The sequence below is a fragment of the Ciconia boyciana genome, chromosome 17 (genome assembly GCF_034638445.1).
Source record: "Ciconia boyciana chromosome 17, ASM3463844v1, whole genome shotgun sequence".
In the NCBI taxonomy this organism is placed as follows: domain Eukaryota; kingdom Metazoa; phylum Chordata; class Aves; order Ciconiiformes; family Ciconiidae; genus Ciconia; species Ciconia boyciana.
Window position 1 is genome coordinate 9,432,094 of NC_132950.1, and position 19,304 is coordinate 9,451,397.

The window sequence follows — 19,304 nt, forward strand, 5'->3', positions numbered from 1 at the left end:
TAGATGCTTCCTAATATGAGAATCAAATATTAAGCGCCTCTCTCTCAGGATTGAACTGAAGTTTGTATGAATCTCTGCTGCTTTTGGAGCCCAAACAGTGGGCTGATTAGTAGAAGGGATTGTTTAACAAACTTCTGTTCAGTTGTTAGAAGTGAGGGACTTTTGTCATTTAAGTGAAAAATTTAGATTTATGTAGGTGGAAATGTTTTAATCTTTGTCATTGTGGGAATTGAAAAGCTTTCTCCTTTTTAATGGTGTAATGCAGGATAACTGTGATTTGGATTTGGAGAACTGCTGGACGTTTGCCTGTATCCTTTAACTATGGAGTAAATGGAGTCTTCATAACCAGAAATGGAGACATTATGCTTTTTGGTTTTGTTCTGCTATTAGATCCCCATACGTGACTGATCTATGAAATGGCAGAGAATGGAACAGATTGTGACCAGAGACGCATAGGAATGATCAAAGAACAGCACAATGGAAACTTTGCAGGTAGGTGGAAAATGACTTAATGCTCTCAGCTGGTCAGCTTGGTGTGTAAAATAGCCAGCACAATACTCAAAAGGAATTTATGTTGGTGCACTTTATGCGCAGGTAATGCAAAGGGCCTCAATGCCTGAATCAATCTTGGAAACTTCAGTCATCTCTAAATCTGAAGTCTTAGAGGATTTATGTATTGTAAAGCCACAGAATAGTTTTATGCTGTGTATTTCCATGCAGTTTTCTCTTATACTCTTTTCTCCCTCCAAAGTTCTTATTCTGTAGTTCATATGCATGTGAGCCCTGTAAAGCTGACTTGGGTACCAACAGGGGCTGCAACAGGACTGAGCTAAAAAACTAAACTGTTGGCAAATATGTGGCTGTAGAAGTCAGGCTATACAGCCCCACCCTTTGGCACTGAAAAGTTAGTACTTGGTAATAAAAATCTGTTTTACTCTGGGAGAAATCCAGTTATTAGTCTCCCAATTTCTAGCTTTTCTGTTGACATTTAGTGTCGCTATAATTTATCAGTTTCAATGATAAAGTACTAACAAAACAGTTAACTACCTCATCTCCTGCCTTGCCTCTGTTTTTCCTACTGGTATGTCTGAAGTAGGCTTCGGTTAATGTTTAGGACTTATGAAAAATAACCTGAGAACGTTTCATGAAGAGCCTTGTGTCACTGAACTATCTCTGCTGCGTAGAAATGATAATAATTTTGGTTTGTTTCCTGTCAGCTTTGAATGTGCCAGTTCCATACTTAATTAAGTTTTGTAACCAAGTGATTTCTCAAGTTGTATGCAGTCTTACACCATTGTTTTATGACCTTTACTAAAAACAAAGTCATAAAAACCAAGGTTGAAGCATTTTTATTAGACACATTAAGTGAAAAAATAGATAATAGAAATTCTCAATGCAATGAATGCAGCAAGATTTAAAGAGGAACTGTATGTGTGTATGTATGGAACAAATCAAAGCCTTTTACTCAAAAGCTTAAATCATTCTGTAACTCTGAGGGAATGTGGATGTTATCCAGTATTTGCCGTTGTAGGATTTCTGTTAGTTCATCTAAAGCAACTGATGCTTACAGCTAAAGAATACAAAATTAAATGGGCTATGTGACTAATGAGGTATCAATTTCTATGTAAATATTAACATCTGATAAGGCAGCATGTTTCAATTACTGGAATAAGACTGAAATAATAAATCTTGAGCTACAATATGCTGGGGATTCAGATTAGATTAATATTTTAAAAAGCAACAGCTTTTTACAAATTTAAAATTTATTCATGTTATTGCAGTGCTTTAAATGTATACAAAACAGAATACATATGTTTAGATTTTGTGTAGTAAGTGATGTTTAAACAAGTTTGGTGTCTGTTTGGATACAAGAGTTATTTTTCTTTATTTTTTCCATTGTTTTGTGATGTTGTTTTTTTTCTAATTTCAGAAGTAATTTTCTTTAAAAGTTTAAAAATCATTACCGCTCATTAGCTTGACGACCTTTGAACAAGCCATTCTCATCCAGAAAAACAGCTAGGGTTTTTATTAACCTTGATGGTATTGTAAGTGCAAAACCACACATTTATTAGAAGATCCTTTCTTCTGTACTGGTGTGGTAGTGTACAGTGACTGGTGTTACAGTAGTGTTGAGCTCTGCGTTATAACCACATCACTGCAGTTAAAAGCAACCAGATGTATAGTGCCGGTCCAGCGAAGGACTGCGGTATAAAAGCAGGTCCTTTTCATGGGAGCACTTCCTGTCTGCTGGGCTCATTTTGGAGAGGCTGAACAGCGTGGCAAGACTTACCATGAGGATCCTGACTGGGAGGGTAGAGGCTATTATCCAGTTACACGGAGCCTGAAGTGTATAAAGAGCACGTGTAATTCAATCTAGTTCGATCGGAGAAGTCTGAGAATAGCTTTGGAAGAGAACCAAATTGAAAAGTTCAAAGTGAAATGTGGTCTCCGTAGTGGGTGATAGTCGCATTTGCCCTAATATATTAGCTGGTTTGTATCTAGTAGTGCAATACCTTGCATAAAGGCTAATAGATATGCCCGACTTTTTGCACCCTGGGCCAATTAGATTCTTGAATGGTTGTCAGCAACATGGAGGAAAAAAGCTACCTTATTTCCTTTGCTGGAGGTCACCTGATTTCTGATGCCCTTAGAGGAAATGCTTTGTGATGAGTGGAAAAGATGACTGGGAGCCCACATTAACTTCCTAACAAAGCAAAAAAAAAAGTCAGTATATTTTTGGGTGGGATGGACTCTGAACTGTCAGCCTGTGCTTTTACATTTCTGTTGCTTTTCATTTCCAGATTCCTCTTTGTTGAGTGAACGGAAGCGAAGGGACCGAGAAGAGAGGTTGAATATTGTACTGTGGAGACAACCGCTTGTTACCTTGCAGTATTTTTTCCTGGAAACTCTAATAAACTTGAAGGAATGGACCATAAAGTAAAGATCATTTCTTTAACTTCTACTAAGCATTCTGGGGAAACCTATGCTTTGATTCAGTAGGTCATTCTGACATCTCGCTTTCCCTGATGATTCACAACTTTAAAATTCTTCTTTCAGAAAACATATTTATTTTTGTACCTTAAAGGTGGCTACTGGAACATACCATGCTTCTGGCCGTGTACTCAGGCCTTCTACCTAAATTACATAAGCATAAATACAGTAAGATGTCAATGGAAGAAAATTGCAAACTTCCTTTCTGAAGAGTTGAATATTCCAATTTGAAGGAGTGGGACAGTGTTTTGGGATCCTTAAGGAAGAGATATTGTACTTATGACGGCAGCATTAAGTACTGGTCTATTAATGGATGTGTTAGTATTGCCAAATGATCTTCAAATAGCTCAGCAAGGGCAGGGTCCAGGATTATGTGGAACTTGCAGTGATGTTTATGATGCTGTGAAGAGGACTTTGCTTGTAAGCTATGTGGTCCCTTTCACAGCAGGAAATGATCTATTAAAGCACTTTCCCTAAGCATTATTTACACATTGGATAAAATGGCCTTTTATTCCAGTTAGAAAATTTGCAAGTAGCAGTCCTGACATCCCCTACTAATGCTGAAATGCATAGCTATTTCTTAACGCGCTAGGCTTGAGAAGGTTTAGAGTGCCAAAAGGCAAGCATGAGTAAAATTGGCAGCTGAAAAAGCCAAGAGTAGCAGCCATCCTAGTGCTTGTGTTGATAACTGCACTCTCTGGTGTTTGGGATTGAGTTTACAATCATTTTCCCAGTCAGAAGATAGGATCTAATATCACCTTGGGTGATCCTAGCTGCTGGACTGCTCCTTTGCAGAGTGAGCTGAGATTGGTGACAGTGGGCTATGTTCATTGACCCTTCTGGGCTAGGTTCGAGGTGCTGACACATAACATCCATTGAGAGAAACCTGTTTTCCATTTGGATTTTCTGAAATGATTTGTATGAAAAATACCAGGTTTATGTAGTGTCGTCTTAATCCCCTTTTACACCCCCCACCCCTGAAAAATCTAACCCTGAAACCTACTTATTCTACTATGTGCATTCTTTCAACTACCATTGGGAATTGTCTTTAAGAACTGTTTTATCGGGTCTTACATTAGCCATTTCTGACAACCTCCATGCATTTATTTAAAGCCAGCAGAAATAACATTTGAGGTCTTATTTTAAGCTGACTACTACCTGGCTTCCTAGACATCAAATTCTGTTACAGACAGCACTTGCAGCCTCTGTTGGGCAGCACATCTATGTTGTCTAGCACTAGCATGACAATATCTTTACAGCAAGTAACATTGACTATTATAAGCTATTAAGTTGAGACCTCAGATTGACTCTTAATGATATCCTGTGTTCCACTTGAGTAAGTTGTAATTTAAATGATGACAATCACTTGAAAATCCAATTCTCATACTAATATAAGCAGCACAAATTATTTTAAAATTAAAAGAAAGTTAGAGTGACTTTTTTCAGCTTGCTTAATATGAAACACTTGTGACTGTTTTCCTGCATTACGTGTCTCATTTCTATCTTTTTCTGTCCGTCTAAATAGATAACTTATGTTCATAGTTTGCTATTTCATGTCTGAGATTTTTAAGTGATGCTAGCACTTGCTTTTTTATATCGTTAGGTGACAGTATAATAGTGTTTCTAAGAAAACAATAAATGTATTTGCTGATCTACTGTGTGTGGCCACATACATGTCAAGCAGAATGTGTATGTAAAACTGAACAGGCCCTAAAGTTATTTGGTACCAAATTACATAGGAAAACACTTTTCTCCCCTTACTGTAGTAGCTTCCTAATGCTTTATAATTAGCTAAAATGTATTTATTGAACTTTGAGCTGTTACGAGAGACATTAATTTCAATAGATCAAGGGAACCAAACTAGTGTAAAGATTTGTTCCTCTTGCTGTCACTGTGGTTCTACCCACCAGCACACAGCTTGAAATTAGCACTCCCTGTATTCCACCCGCAGCTCATCCCTTGCCCAGGGCCAGGGCAGTGCCTGCTTTGCACTTTGCTTGACCATGGATGTTGTTGATGGCCCTGTGTTTGAGACTCTCTTGGCTGCACAAGCTGAGTATTTGTTTTCAGATTGTGTTTGTTTTCAGACAGTTACTTTGGTTTTCCTTATTTAAAAAAATTATGTGCATGGCTGAACTTTGATCTCGCTTGACAGTGAAGTAGAGGCTTTTTTGTAAAAAAATAAAGGCTCCCCAGATATTTTCTTGGGAGGTTTACGCTTTTGTAATAGCAAACTTTTCAGCTGCCATCGTCCCCACTGACTACATCCATGCAGACCTAGTCTAGAGGGATAACTAAGTTACTTTGAAATGCATGCTAAATTATGAAAAACCCTAACTGCCATTTGTCTTTTAAGATTGTGGCATCGGCGAAGTATCTTGGTGTCTTTTTTACTGATGCTTGCAGTGCTTACAGCTACGTATTACATTGAAGGAACACATCAGCAGGTATGAGGTTTTCAAGTTACTTTCCTTAGTGATTAATCCTTCCTGTCCCTGTGCTAAAGTAGACGTACTGGGAAGGGAACGGGGTCTTCATGAAATTGTAATGTATCTTTTTGAACTCCTACTCACTAAGGATATTTGTTTCTCATGTCATGACTCCTCTCTGTTGTGCATGGATGAGTTGCGTTTTAGAGATGCGGAACTATCAGCTGTACCGTTTGATCTATTCTGTTGCATCTGTAGGTGTTCCACTTCTCATCTGTTCCTGAATTAGCACACCTCCAGTGCTGCAGCACTCCTTCACATCTGCTGTTAACAAGCTTTTAATAGTGGTGTGAGCTCTTGAGATATAATGTTAAACTGAGTCATGATAGAACTTCATGGTTCCCGAGAAATGTTTCTTCTGTTATGGAAGGGTCTCCTGACCCCTATCCTGTGCTAGGATAGGCATGTATCTAGACATAAAATGGTTTCATGGTTCAAATCTGGTTCTGCGATGCTTCTTATACCCCCATTGTTTTAAAATGGTTGTTTTAAAAACTTTTTTTGTGCTTTGGAGTACATGAAGGCCGATGCTTTTGCATCACTTGAAGTGTAAGCCATTGCTTAAGCATAAGGTGATGGTATTGTCTACACCTTTCCCCTCCCCATTTCTCCTTGAGTTTCAGATTTTCCATGAGGGCAGACAGCCCTTTTAAACCCTGCAGAGCATTTCCTTGTGCAACTGAATCATCTGACCGCTCTGAAATCAGCAGGTTCCCAGTTTCAGAGAACTTGCTTACATCCATACTGCTATGGTGTGTCACTGGCTGCCTGAGGGACCCGCAGGTCTGGAACAGGAGTCCTGGCTTCCCAGGACAGGTCTTGAAATGCAGTGAAATGAGTTGCTTCAGCTCATCGCATTCTCGCTCGCTCAATCCCACGCTTGAGACCTAAGCACTTACACGCAGAGCAAGTTGGTAGATGGTGAATCGGTGGCCTGTTCCTGATGGACAAATATCTGCTTCATTAAAAACTGCCCTGGTTGGTGGCCTTGTCAGCATGAAGGCCAGAGCGTGATGCACTCAACGCTTGCCACTAGATGGCTCTTGCAAGCTGGCGTTGAGGCACATGGCACCTGAGCTGCTCAAGGTTTCCTTGAGCCTGCTGGGGACAAAGCTGTGCCCCTGGAACTGGCGAGGACAGGGTCACCTGCAGGGTCCAGCCAGTGCTTGGGGCTCTCCATTCTGGGGGCCTCAGTCGTGTGCCAGCAGGTATCTGTCCATCCCCCTTCCTCCAGAGCTCCTTCCCGAAAGTCCCTGTCCTGCTAGTGCCTCTGTCTATCTCTGTGTACCATCAATGGATACTTGAATATGAGCCATTCTGAAAGCATACTCAGGACAGTGAAGTATATTTGCGATTTTCACTTGCTGTTTTCAGGACTTTTTTGCACCCTGGCAGGTTGAAGCCTGGTTAAGACTGGTAAACTTCATCTGGGTGCTGTTGGTCCATGGGTGGTATAAAATGGCACCTCTTCTTGGGGCTGTGGTACAGACAAGTTGATGGCCTGGCTCATCCTCTTAGTATTGCCCTCATGGCAGTGAGAGGGAGATACTGCTTCCCCAGTGTACCCAACTGGACCTTTTATGTCCAGAATTTGCTGTGACTTTCTCATATCCCCTCACTTACATGTGCAACACACAATCAACATTTTAATCTTTTCTTAAAAGTAACAAACCTGGTTCCTCACTGGTCCAGGATAAAACATTAAACAGACTAACTGAGAGTGCAGCTAATTCTATTCCTTCATTTAATCTGCTCAGGCAATTCCCTGAGCTGTCTGCTCGCTGCTTGGGCTCCAGTAGACACTGTCTGGGGCTTGCTGCTCACCGCTCACATCTAGTATGCCTGTTCTGGATTTCAACCCCCTACTATTGAACGTGAATTTTTCATCCATCTCCTTGGAAAGTTGCTGATTCTAAGGCACGTGGGCTTTTCTTTTGAAAGTGCGCTATTTTCTGTATGTGTCTGTGCTGTAATTGTAATAAATTGCAAATAGAAGTATCTAGGATTCTATTTCAGTTATTGTAATCCAGATAACTAATCTGCCTTAGTTTGTAGCTTTAACTTTCTCCCCTAGGAGATATCACCATTCTTGTTTTTTTCTCTTTTGTGGCTTTTCTTTTTCAGTATGTGCGGTATATGGAGAAAAAGTTCTTGTGGTGTGCCTACTGGGTAGGATTAGGCATTCTGTCCTCTGTTGGACTTGGAACAGGTCTCCACACCTTTCTGCTCTATTTGGTAAGGATATTTCCGTACCGTGTTGTTTCTGAATCAAGTATTTTAATTGTTGCATATTTTAAAATACCTGAATAAGGAATATTCCGTAAGTCCTAAACATTAAGTACTTCTGAAGGAACAGAAATACTTAGTGTAATGCTTCTGGGCTCTAGTGAATGCTGTTCATATTCTATACTGTATAACCTTGTTTGGTAGTTTGTATCTGTATGTTTGTTGAACTGTAGATATTAGCCTGCTGTTAATGCTCACTTTGAAACAATGAGTCAAAATCTGCAAGTTCTATTCTCTAATTTCCTAATTCAAATGAAACATTTTCTAGTGTGTGCAGCTCAAATGTTTCCATTTAAAATTTTTCAGCATACTCTTTTTTAGTAGCTAGATCATTTTTCTAGCTGAAACCGCTGAAATAGGCAGCTATTTTAAAGTTCAGTCTGTATTAATTTTGCTTTGAAAATAATAGCAAGAAAAATATTTGTCTACAAAGGTAAAATAATATCTCTTCTGAAAATTTGTATGATGTTGTTTATCTCAACTTAGCTAGGAAAGTTAGGGAAATGTTTGGGTGTGTTTTGCTTTTGGCCATTGGTTTAGTTCCTTGTTTATGAAACCACTGTCCTGGATTTAAGAAAAGGATTCATGGCCACAAAATAATTAAAACCAGTTTATGCAACAAATGTCATCTTGTATTTGGAACAATTACAGATGTTTACTTTCAGAACTGCTTTAATCATTAACAATAACACAGAAAACACTACAAGAAACAAGAAACTCGTGCTTTTCCACACAGCAGGGCAATGCTGGTAGATCGAATGGCATCTGCATGGGCTGCATTTGCAGTAGTCTTAGACTTACTCTTAGTGTAGCTTCTCTCCTAAAGACTGTGGAGGCAGAAAGTACAGGAGAAAGGAAACTTGCTAAACAGAAACAAGTTTATGCATGCATGGCCTTCTAGACAAAAATATTGCTGTCAGTCTAAATGATTAGAAATGCAAATTCAGTAAAGCTGATGAACACAGTGTCTAAACATTTTTATGTAACACTGGCTAGTGCTTAGACAGCAGTGAACTGATAATGTACAGATCTTTCTGACTTGCAGAGACAGTGCTGTTAATAGCTTAGGGACAGTAAGACACATGGGCTGGACAGAGGGAGAATCAATCAAAATCAGCAGCCCCGAACCAAGTTGCTCTGCCTCGCTGGAGAGGCAAACCAGGATCAAGTGATGCATGAGGTGGAGTCAAGCTCACAAACTCAGCTCACTTTGGGTTCTCTGCCAGCCTGTGGTGGGAGTGAAAATGCAGCAGATGGGATCACCAGCTATTGAGCAGGACAGAGAGAGGAAAGGAAAGCGATTCCAGGTTTGCTGCAGAAGTCAGTTGGTCATGATTTAAATCAGCAAGTATGAAACAGTTTAAATGATAGATTTTAATCTTGTTCTGCCTTTTATATACTTTCTTAGGCTATCAACCAGTGAGAGCCAACTTAAGATTTCCTCTAACCAAAGATTTCACGTATTTAGACATTCTCTTTGAAGCAGTTTGGAGAGCTTCTCATACAGTTCTTATTCTTAATTTTTACATATGTTGTGTCAGAAATCTAGTAAATAAGAAATGTTATGCACCATTTCTAAACTGTATTTGAAAGTGGGTAGTGTTTCTTTGCTGTACATTGATCTGACACGGGGTAGCAAGAGTGCTGTCATTTTATACCCTAGGCCACTCCAAGGTGATTTTGTCACATAAAGAAGTCTTCATAAGACAGGACCACTTTCTCTCTGAAAGAAGGTGGAATGCACTGACCTTTCTTTTACTCTGTATTTAAGAATCCAGATGTTTAAATAATTCTAAATGACTTTAATAGAAACCAAATTAAATTTCATAACATATCACTTAAGTTTTCCTGTGGGGTATGTGAACCTATAACTTCTCTATTGGCTTATCAATATAATTTATGGTGGGTGTATAGGAGGTGAACAGCCTTCCAAAGATTACAGAGAGGTGCATCACCTAGGAAAACAAATTTAGTTTAATGTTGTTAGTGAAGGTATTTATTTGGAATGTAAGAGGCAAGGTTTCACATAACTGTATTAGAGGGGAAAAACAGACAAAATAGATTGCACTGAATAATTAGAAGGTGGTTATAGAATAAAATGTAATAAAACTATACCATCAACATCTAATGTGTAACAATACAGGAGAAATACTTGTTCGCTTTAAATACGTAAGGCAGATAAGAATGTTTCTGTTGCATTGAGAGAATTCCATAAAGGCAGTGAGTGTAGGAAGAAAGAGAAGCAAAGATTGATTTTCCTCTTTTCTCCTGTGCAAGATTTAGTGATTAGCATGGACTGTAAATTGAGGACAATTGCACTTTCTCGGCACCGAACGCTTGTCTGAACCCTGAATGGGTCATAAATTGGTGGACTGTATCTGGCTTTGTAGCCACTAGATGGCAGTGGGAGTGTAAAAACAGAAGTTTATTGCCCTAATAGCGTGTTGCCATTTTAAGTACCTGAACTGTTAATATTCTTGTCAATACAGCTGTATCGGCAATATCTCTGTGCCATATGCTATCAATGTAGTAATACACTCCTTACCTTAATACCGCCTCGGTTTGAGCCTACCCCTTGTGTGAAAGGGAACGTGGACTACTAACTTAAGACTGTTGGTACAACTTTTAAGGGTCCATTATTTCAGCATAGTATTCTGGAGTTAACCCATCTGAAGACAATGCAGTTAGGAGCTCTAGCTTTCAAAAGGAGGAGTTTAAAACTAATTTGCTTTCTTATTTGTCAGCTGTTGCCTGTAAAAGTAGAAATGTGGTAAGTTAAGCGGGGAACTTGCTATGCTAACTTTTACATTACTGTATATTTACTTTTCATGTTCCATATACTTTAATTACATTTCTTCATTATGGTAAAACTTATTCTTCTATTGATTGGAAGAAATGAAGTCACAAAACAGCAAATCCTCTTCTGCTTTAGTGCCTGGATTTGCTGGCAATAGAGAACAGACTCAGTAAGTGTTTTAAAATTGCTTTTAATTAATTGCTCATTTTAAATCTGTATGTACAGTGAGATTGTTGGGAATGCAATTACATGCTTAGAGAACAATGCTCTTGGGCCCACCCATGTGCTGCTGAGCTCTTGTTGACGCTTGCAGTATTGTCTCTGCCATTAAGGGCCAACGGGTAGGAATGGATGGCATGTAGGCACCTGCTCAGACAGTGCGCCTCAACTTCCTCAGCTGCGACACAGGTGCATCTTTTTTTAAATGTAGCCCTCCATTTACTGCATACAACTATTTTCCTATCAAATTGTTCAGAAGCACTGTTAGCTGCTGTGCTTCTGTTTCCAGCCTGTTAGCTGGGAAAATCATAGAAAGAGTTATGCAATAGATGCAGTATAGGGATGACTCCGGGTGTTTGCTTTCCCTGGCCTGGTTAGCTGTTGTTCCAGTGTTGAAAACTGTCGTTTGTCTGGATTCTTCAGAGCATCTCTCACCAGCCGCTTTTTGGAGCGGCATGAATTCAAGTGCCAGGAGAGATCCTGGGGTTAGTTGAGAAGAGAGTACTTGGAAACAGTTTGCTTTAGATTGTAAAATCTACTTTAAGCAGTCTCAGTTTGGGGGGAAGTTACTGCCCCTGGTTAATATCAGTTCACATCTGATTTGAATTTTGTTGGTCACCAGCACATTCTTGCTGCAAACATCTCGGTCTGGGAGGGAGAGGTCAGTTTTGTTAGTTTGATAATAGGCTTTTTATTGCTATTTCTGTGATTTCAAGAACTTTCGAGATGTTATAAAGGGTCTGAACATTGTCAGCTGCATTGGTTCCTAGTTTAATGCTGCTTCCTTAGTTGTAGCCAGCAGCAAATGTAAAATTTGACATGGCTTTTTGGGAAACGATTCTCGTGCTGCAAATTGGCACTGAGCTAAGGGCTGGCACAGAGCAGATCTTCAGCACAGAAATAGGGAAGCAGGCCACTCTTCCAAGAATCCTTTTTATTCTGACACTTTCAAAACACGTCTGCTGGCTTATTTTCCCAAAGTCCATTAAAAGTTCTTCACAGTTCTTTAAAAACAACACTTTAAAAATAGTAATCATGATGTGGTTCTGTAGGAAATAAAACTATTATGATTAACGACTCTAAATACTGCTTTTAGCAGCACGCAGCTTTTTTTTTTCTTAGTCCTGAGATGCTTTCTCTTCTATTGGTGGTATATTAAATTATAAATGGCATGGATCACCTAAGTACCAAAGGGAGATGACTGGGGTAACTCGTCAGGAATTTCTTGGTTTGTACGTCTTGGAGGGGTCTGCTTGCCGCCGCAACACGAAATGAATGAGCTGCTGGCGGGCCCGGCGGAGCAGGGGACACTAGGTGGAGCGCTCGGAGGGGACACCGCTGCCATTGCCATCTTCGTGCAACGCTCTGCTTCGTGATTTGGTTTCGGTTCAGCTCTGGCAAATGGGTTACAAAAGATGCGGCCGAGGCAAACCAAATCAGCTTAGAATTAATGCCTATCAAGAAGCCTTGCGCGAGAAGCGGATGATAAATGTCCCTTCTGTGTATGGTCTGTTATAATCTGTAGTGGTGGGGGATGAATGGAAGCGAATTCCTTACAGGTCAAAAGTGCAGAGCAAGCTTTGGCTGTTTGCATTTGTTTTGTGTTTTTGTTTCTTACATATGGATCTCTGCTTGCTTGCTGATAGAGCCAAGTGGAGCAACTGCTGAAAAGGCTTTCCCTGGGTTGTGGACTAGCACAAACAGGAAACGTGAGGTACAATAGGAATGTTTTCTGTGCGGAGGTCGCACAAGAGTTCGAATTTTTTCAGCACTGTAATATGTGGGTTTGTCACTTAATTCCTTCTGGGGTGTTGTGTAGCAGAGGGGAAGAGAGCACGGCGATAATTTCAGGCCATGAAAAAGAACAGAAAACTGCCTTTAAAGAGAAGTGAGTTGAAAAGACAGTGTCCTTATCGACAGTGCTGGCTTTAGAGAGCCGGTTCGAGTTTATCTGGGCTTGAGGGTTCAATGTCTCGCTTTTGTTCTGAATTGGTTCCAGGGTTTGGCTTTGGCGAGGGGTCACATTCTGGCCTCCCGAAAGTGTGGTGGTTTGCAGCTGAAATGAGTCGTGTTTTGGCCCTATCTGACCTGGTTTAGGTTAGAATCTGAAGATTTAAAATCCAGATACCTTGTGCAATAATGAGCCCATTAGCTTTAAAAAAAAAAAAGTTGTTGGTGTAAATGATTAAAAAACAAACCCACGCAAATAAAATAACCTTTTCCTGCCAGGACTACTGAAAACTTTTAAAAATCAAACTTAATTCCTTTTAGTTATCTGGTTCCAGGAGCTGAGGTTGTAAGGAGATTCGTGATAAAATTACTGAAGCGCTTCTAAAAAGAAAAGCTCACAAAACAGGGCTTACTCCACTTCTATGAAGTAGACAGAATAATTTGGAAACCCACAGAACTTACTCTCATTTTCTTCTCCATTCTCATTAATAATGCACTGATGAACTGGAAGGGTCCAATGAATTAAACTGGACACTGCTGCCAGATTAGTTATGTAGCCTGGGTGTTTCTTAAATGCATTTAAAAAATCTGAGATTAAAAATGGTATTTTCAAGGAGAAAAATATTCATTTGGAGTCTTAGTCCCTCTAAGTGCACCCACTGTTGTGTATGTCAGATACCAGTAGATACCTGCAGAGAATAAAACGCGAGCCTCTGGTTTAGGTTATGCTTTGGAAAAACAACCCCTTCAGCTGCTGCAGCTCAGTCCGAGAGATTGCGGACTGAGCCCCAAGCCCCCAGTCTGGTGCGTTAACGTGAGTTGAAACTGATGGCGGTTTAAGTTCTGCTGGACGTGAGCCTGGCAACTACCGAGCAGACACTGCTGGTCCCGCTGTCCTGCTCCGAGGGTGGTAACCTCTGGTGTAGGGGCTGGTGGAACAGCTGGAAGCAATAACCTCCCGTGTTGTCCCACCGTGAATTGCCGGACCTCATGAGTCAGAGCCCGAAATGGTGTGACTGCGAGTTCCATATATGGCCTCCAGTGCTGCTGAAAGTGGTGTACGTCAGAGTCTGGACGGTTTATCTAAAGCTGGAGCTGCAGTAATAAACAGCTAATGTGAAGTGTCTCCATCTGTGCAGGCTTAGCTACCTTACTTCGACTTTTCAAAAGTCCGCAAAATATTGATGTCATATTAATATTTAAGCTATATTGACCGTCTTGGCCAGCCGTAGGGATTTGAACTTGCACCAAGCTGAGGAGTTAGTAAGATGATCAGTACACCATTTTCTTCTTTTTGAAGGTTGATGGACTTTACCATTTAGATGCTGACGCCTTGTTTTTGTTATCTGCTCTAGACTTCCTCGTCCCGGGTTCTGTGTCTCATAACGCTGCTGGGAGGTCATGTTATGCTTTCTCCTCATTTGCTCCTTTGGAGTCTGCTTTTTTTTTTTTTAAATGCACAGCCTGAACTTTATACTTTTCTTGTCACTGCTTCCTTGAACAGGCTGGAAATAACGATAACAGTGCAAGACGATCTCTAATTGGACACGTTAAAGCCAATCATCACTACTAGTGTCAGTTTGAATAGATGCTGTGATTTATTCTTCAGAAATAGTAAGTGGGTGGCTAGGGAAGGGCAAGGAGAGAATGCTGACAGATTATTTTTGTCTTCTGTCAGCACCAGAGTATAAACTTGGATCCTTCCAGTTGTGCCTTTCCCTGACGTGAGTCTGTTTGCTCCTATAGAAAGTAGCCTGGGCACAGTCTTACAAAACGTCTGCTTTTCACGTTACTGCTCAAAGTAGCAGCGTGGCCCTGTTATGCATGCAGTGGTACCACGTGTCTGCTCCCTTGGTGGTTCTTGCTCAGTCATATTCAGAGCTTGTGGCTCATCGTTTGGAATTTCCATCAGCTCTGCGCTGTGGGGCAAGGCTTGACTGAAGCGGGAATAGAAACTTGCTAACAGACACATGATTGTAAAATTAATACATTGCATGAAATGCCGTGATGGTCTGCTAAAACTAGCCCTGACCACTTGATGGATGTTTGTGTCACTTGTGGATGCTCTAGGTACGGGATCCTTCTTCATTCTGAGCCCAGTTTTGCAGCCAGCACTGCATACCAGACATCATATAAAATCACGAGACGTTTTAATCTTGTAACACAGACAGACAGACAGACTAGATTGACATATTTACTAGCCACCTCCAGATCAAGCTTTTCCCTCTTAATCACAGAGCAGTTTTCTTTGTGGGTAGTTGTCCACTGCTCTGGAAGATAAAAAAGATGCCGTAACTTGGTGTTACTTTCTTGAGAGGTGTAATGACTTCATAGATAAGTATGAGATGAGTCGCAGCCTGGGGCAACGCTTGCAGGATGTTTCCCATGAGAAGCAAGCTTTTGTTTTTCCAATTTATCTTAATCAAATATAGCATGACATATTTCCCCCCTGTCGAAGGGCTGAGTCTTGAACCCCGTACAAAAAGCAGTGTATCCATGGAGGAAAACAGATTTTTAGTGCATTAAGTTCAGCAATGAGTTCACTGTAATATTTTTCTTGCTGGCAGACATATCACTTTTCTTTGTGAAATGTTTCTAAATTAGAGACAGTCTAAAATTCTATCTTCCCTAAAAATAAAAGGTTAAAATTAGATGTAGTTGTTCTTGTGCTTGTGTCACTTCAGCGGGGTGGCTGTTCTGTGAAGGGGCATGTGAGAAACCAACATTTGATACGGAGTTTGTCTGCAGCTTTAATTTTGTTCACAGTCTAGGTGCACAGAATGATTAATAATGTGAAAATATGATTCACTTTTAATTGGATATTCAGTCATTTTTCCTTACAGTAAAGACTTTTCTGTTTTAAGTATTATACATATCAGCATGCTTTTAAGGATTTTAACTTCTTGAATTTTTTTTTGTGTGCCTGCCGTCTCTTTCCACTCACACTGATGAACTTCCAAGTATAATTTATTCCAAGTAAAAAGATTACACTTTCTAGAAATTTCATAATACAGTATTTAAAGTAATTTATTTCTAAGGATTAGCAGTGTCTATTCTAACTTGGGTGCCTTCAATCACTGAACTAAAACTTCTTTGAAGGCCTGTGAGTTCAAGAGTTCAAGGTTACCTTCTATGAGACATTAGGGTTGTATAGCTAGGGATTTCCAAACTCCCCCAAATTACTATTGCTAAAAAATAGATTTATGTTGAGTTGATCTTGATGACCAGATCTTGTCTTGTTTGATTTGTAAATTGTACGGATATTTCTAACAAATCGCATTCCAGCCTAACCACAGGCTCCTTCTGGTCGTCAGTAGTGGCGAGCAAATGTTTCTCACCCGAGTCAGCAGAATGTTTCTCAATTTCTTCTCTTAGCCCTTGTTAGTGCCTCCTGCAATTAAAAAAAAAAATCATTGGAAGAGGGTGAGGGAAAGACAGTTGGTGTTCAGGATCTTACATGCCTTGAATTTCAGCGACTCTTCCTGGTTTGGCAAGCAGCGTGTCTACTAAATCGCCTGGTTTTAGTATTTGTTGTCTGGTATGATGGTTTTGCAAATGCCCTTTTCAAAGGTAGAGCTGCACTTAGAGTCAAAGAGGGGATATCTCAGAGGTTTTCCTAAAGTGTTGAAATAAACTGAGCTATTGCAGAGAGGCAGAACACTCCGAGTATTTACTGTGTCCCCACGCGGAGAAGGAGAGGGTGGAGGAGGTATTATTTGTGAAGAGGATTAAAAAATTGTATGAGAATTAATCCTTCTGGCATAGGGAGGAGTATAAAGAAAACATCTGAGTGTATAATGACTGGGATTTTCCAAAGGTGGCACCTAAAGCTCATTTGAAGTTGGTTCCCCGATCCATTCAGAGTTAAACCATCACTATTGCTAAATATAAAGCAAAATGGCACCTCTCTTATGAAACATCCGGCAACCCTCCCACTCTTCCTCCCCCCCCCCCCTTTGCAATCATAGTCCTGTTTAGCCAACCATTGTTTTGAGGTGCTTGGTAACCACGGCTTTGTGAAAGTATAATGCTCGATGTAAGCTTTCAGGGCTGAGCTAGAACAAAAGCAGATGTCGGAGATGTTGCTTGCAGCCTGCCGAGCTGTGAGACGTTGTCCGTTTGACTAGCAGGGCAGCCGGGCTCCGCTGCCAGAGGAGGACACAAGATTGTTCTGCTTTCCTGTGGCTCGCTCTGAGTTCCAGTACTCCACACTTCATCACTCTAAATGAACCGTTTACGCTTTATTGCTTATTCCAGTTAAAATGTGGCTTCTGTGGGTTCCATAACTCCAACGTTTTTCCATTATAGAATTGTTTACATTACAGTGGAAGAATTATGTTCAATTGGCGTCGTCTTCAGGTGGCTCATTGGCCGTTTACAGCCGCTTTGTGAAATGCCTTTTTTCCATTGGCTACTTGTAAAATTTTCCCTTTTGCAGACCTTTGGTGAGACTGGGAGAGCTCTCTTAACAGGAGGCAATGTTTTGAGCCCATTAAGCCATTTCAAGGATGGCAACTCTGTTGAGAGAAGCTGCTCGTGGCAAGAAGCTCCTGCAGCAGCTTCCTGTTAGGCATTTTGTCATTGCTTGCTCTCCTGAGATTGTACGGTCGTGTGCAGTTTGAGAAGAAATGCTGGTAATGCTGTCACGGAAACCTTGCAAGGGGTTGGGGGCCTCACTGTAGTAGTGATTAAATTTGTCTCTTACTATTATAAAACTGAAACTAACAGTCTCCCATCACAGCTGGCTGTAGTTATGCTGTAGTGTGGCACGTCTTCCAAATTTAGTGGAACTGAAAATCATACTTCTTGATTCACACACCATATCTCACTGCCTTGGCAATGACCTTACCTTTACGCTCAAGGGAACATAGGAAATGGTCATTTACAACTCGAGTACGTGGGGATTTCCTCCATGCAAATTTGCTATTCAAGAGAATTTTGTTGCAAATTTCTGCAGGTGAAAACCATTAATTTAAGGAAGATGGCTTGAGACCTTTTTTGTCCCAAGCTAGCTGTCAGATTGGGGAGGGGCAAGCAGGGGATGGGATTAAATTCCCTAAGTTTCAGAGTACGGCGGAGACAGAGGTTCCCAGGTTTGCCATAAATGTACTTCACAATTTTAGGAAAGTTTCAACTCTCTTTGCATCTGTCCTTGATGAGTAAAATAGAGATATGTTATTTGTTTAGGTATGAAGCTGCTGGGGACAGGGATGATCTTGCTACAAGTGCCAAAAAGTTGTCCGTTGCCTTTGGGGCCTGTAGAAATGTTGATAGTATATGTTATTAGTCATTTGTTCATTCATCCGTTCTTTGTTCTCCCTGCCATATCAAAATCACTCTTGTGTATCAACTTCTGGATCTCCTCTTTTTCAGTCTTACTTCAGTGAACCTTTTTTCTTTTTTTTCCTTTTTTCTTTTTTTTTTTTTCCCTTGCGAGAGAGGCTGTGCCTTATTTATCATCTCGGGAGGCTGTATCTAGCTATTCATATAATCCAAAGTATGCCAAAGCACTTTGAATTAGTCTCCTGTAAAGTAACAAGGAATAAATAAAAGAATTTCCTTGGTATCAGAGAAGCTTGTCTTTTACAGATTGCATACCAGAAGAATGGTTTTATTTTGAATTGTTTACCTATGAGAACAGTAGTCACAGTTGTCATACAGAAAAATATCACTGATTTTTTTTCAACATTCTTATTTCACTGCCATTAAAAAGTTACAGTATCAATGAAATTGCATAAGTCCAGTGCTCTGGTCTCTTCAGTGGGACCTGAAATGTTGATGTGAGTGAACCCAACTAAAAATCTTCTTCCCAGCAAGTCTGGAAAAAGCAATGGAGCTTCACCTCTTGTGTGAGACCTGCTGTGGAATTTCAGCCTTTAATGTGCAAATGAAGCCTGCAGGGTCCTCTGAATATATCTCTGGCTCCTGCATTTCAAAGTGGGCTTTGGAAGCCTTGCGCAGGGGAATGGCAGTGCTGAGGTCTGTCACACTTTCCCTCGTTATTCTGTAATAAATTCAGCTTTGATTTGGGTGGGGGGTATCAGGCTCCCTTACTGATCTAATAAAACACGACTCATTTACAGAAAAAACGTAGAAGAAAATTGTTGACAATATGTTTCCCAACATGACATCAAAACCCATCGAATCATTAATAGCAGAAGTTAAGGTTTGTGTAATTTGTTCTGCACGTAAAGAAAACTTTAAAATGTATTTAAATCTGTGACTTTATGAAAAGACCTTAGTTTAACTCAGTACTTTTTTTTTTTCCCCCCCCCCTTCTTCCCCGGACAGTGTTTCCTTGACCTTTTGCTAAGTGATTTCTTTTTTAGCTACAACGTTTAGTGTTCAGGCCATAGACTATTTGAATTGCTTCTCACTTCTTTTGTAATAAAATAATGGCAATTCTTTCAGGTTTTTAAAGTATGTAGCAGTTCAATTCTTGAATAGATTTTTATGCTAGTTTTATTTGGAGGTCTGTCCGAAAAAATCTTTTAATGTAAGATGGAGACTAGAAGTAATTAAATTATATGGCATTTAAATAATGTTTACGTTTTGAATTATATTTCAAACCA

At 40.2% G+C, this 19,304-nt stretch overlaps 1 protein-coding gene across 8 annotated transcripts in view; it reads left to right on the forward strand.

The window, feature by feature from the left end:
* VMP1 (vacuole membrane protein 1) overlaps positions 1–19,304 on the forward strand; it is a 70,354-nt gene that overhangs the window by 8,582 nt on the left and 42,468 nt on the right. For 4 of the 8 annotated variants that reach the window (XM_072882215.1, XM_072882211.1, XM_072882214.1 and 1 more), the window contains 4 exons: positions 391–492; positions 2,802–2,937; positions 5,348–5,438; positions 7,605–7,715. In XM_072882215.1, coding sequence (XP_072738316.1) covers positions 417–492; positions 2,802–2,937; positions 5,348–5,438; positions 7,605–7,715 — 414 coding nt within the window. In that variant the 5' untranslated portion in view covers positions 391–416. Of the gene's footprint in view, positions 1–390; positions 493–2,801; positions 2,997–5,347; positions 5,439–7,604; positions 7,716–8,981; positions 9,115–18,841; positions 18,899–19,304 lie in introns of those variants that run through there. The other 4 variants (XM_072882216.1, XM_072882217.1, XM_072882220.1 and 1 more) reach the window with 4 other exon arrangements.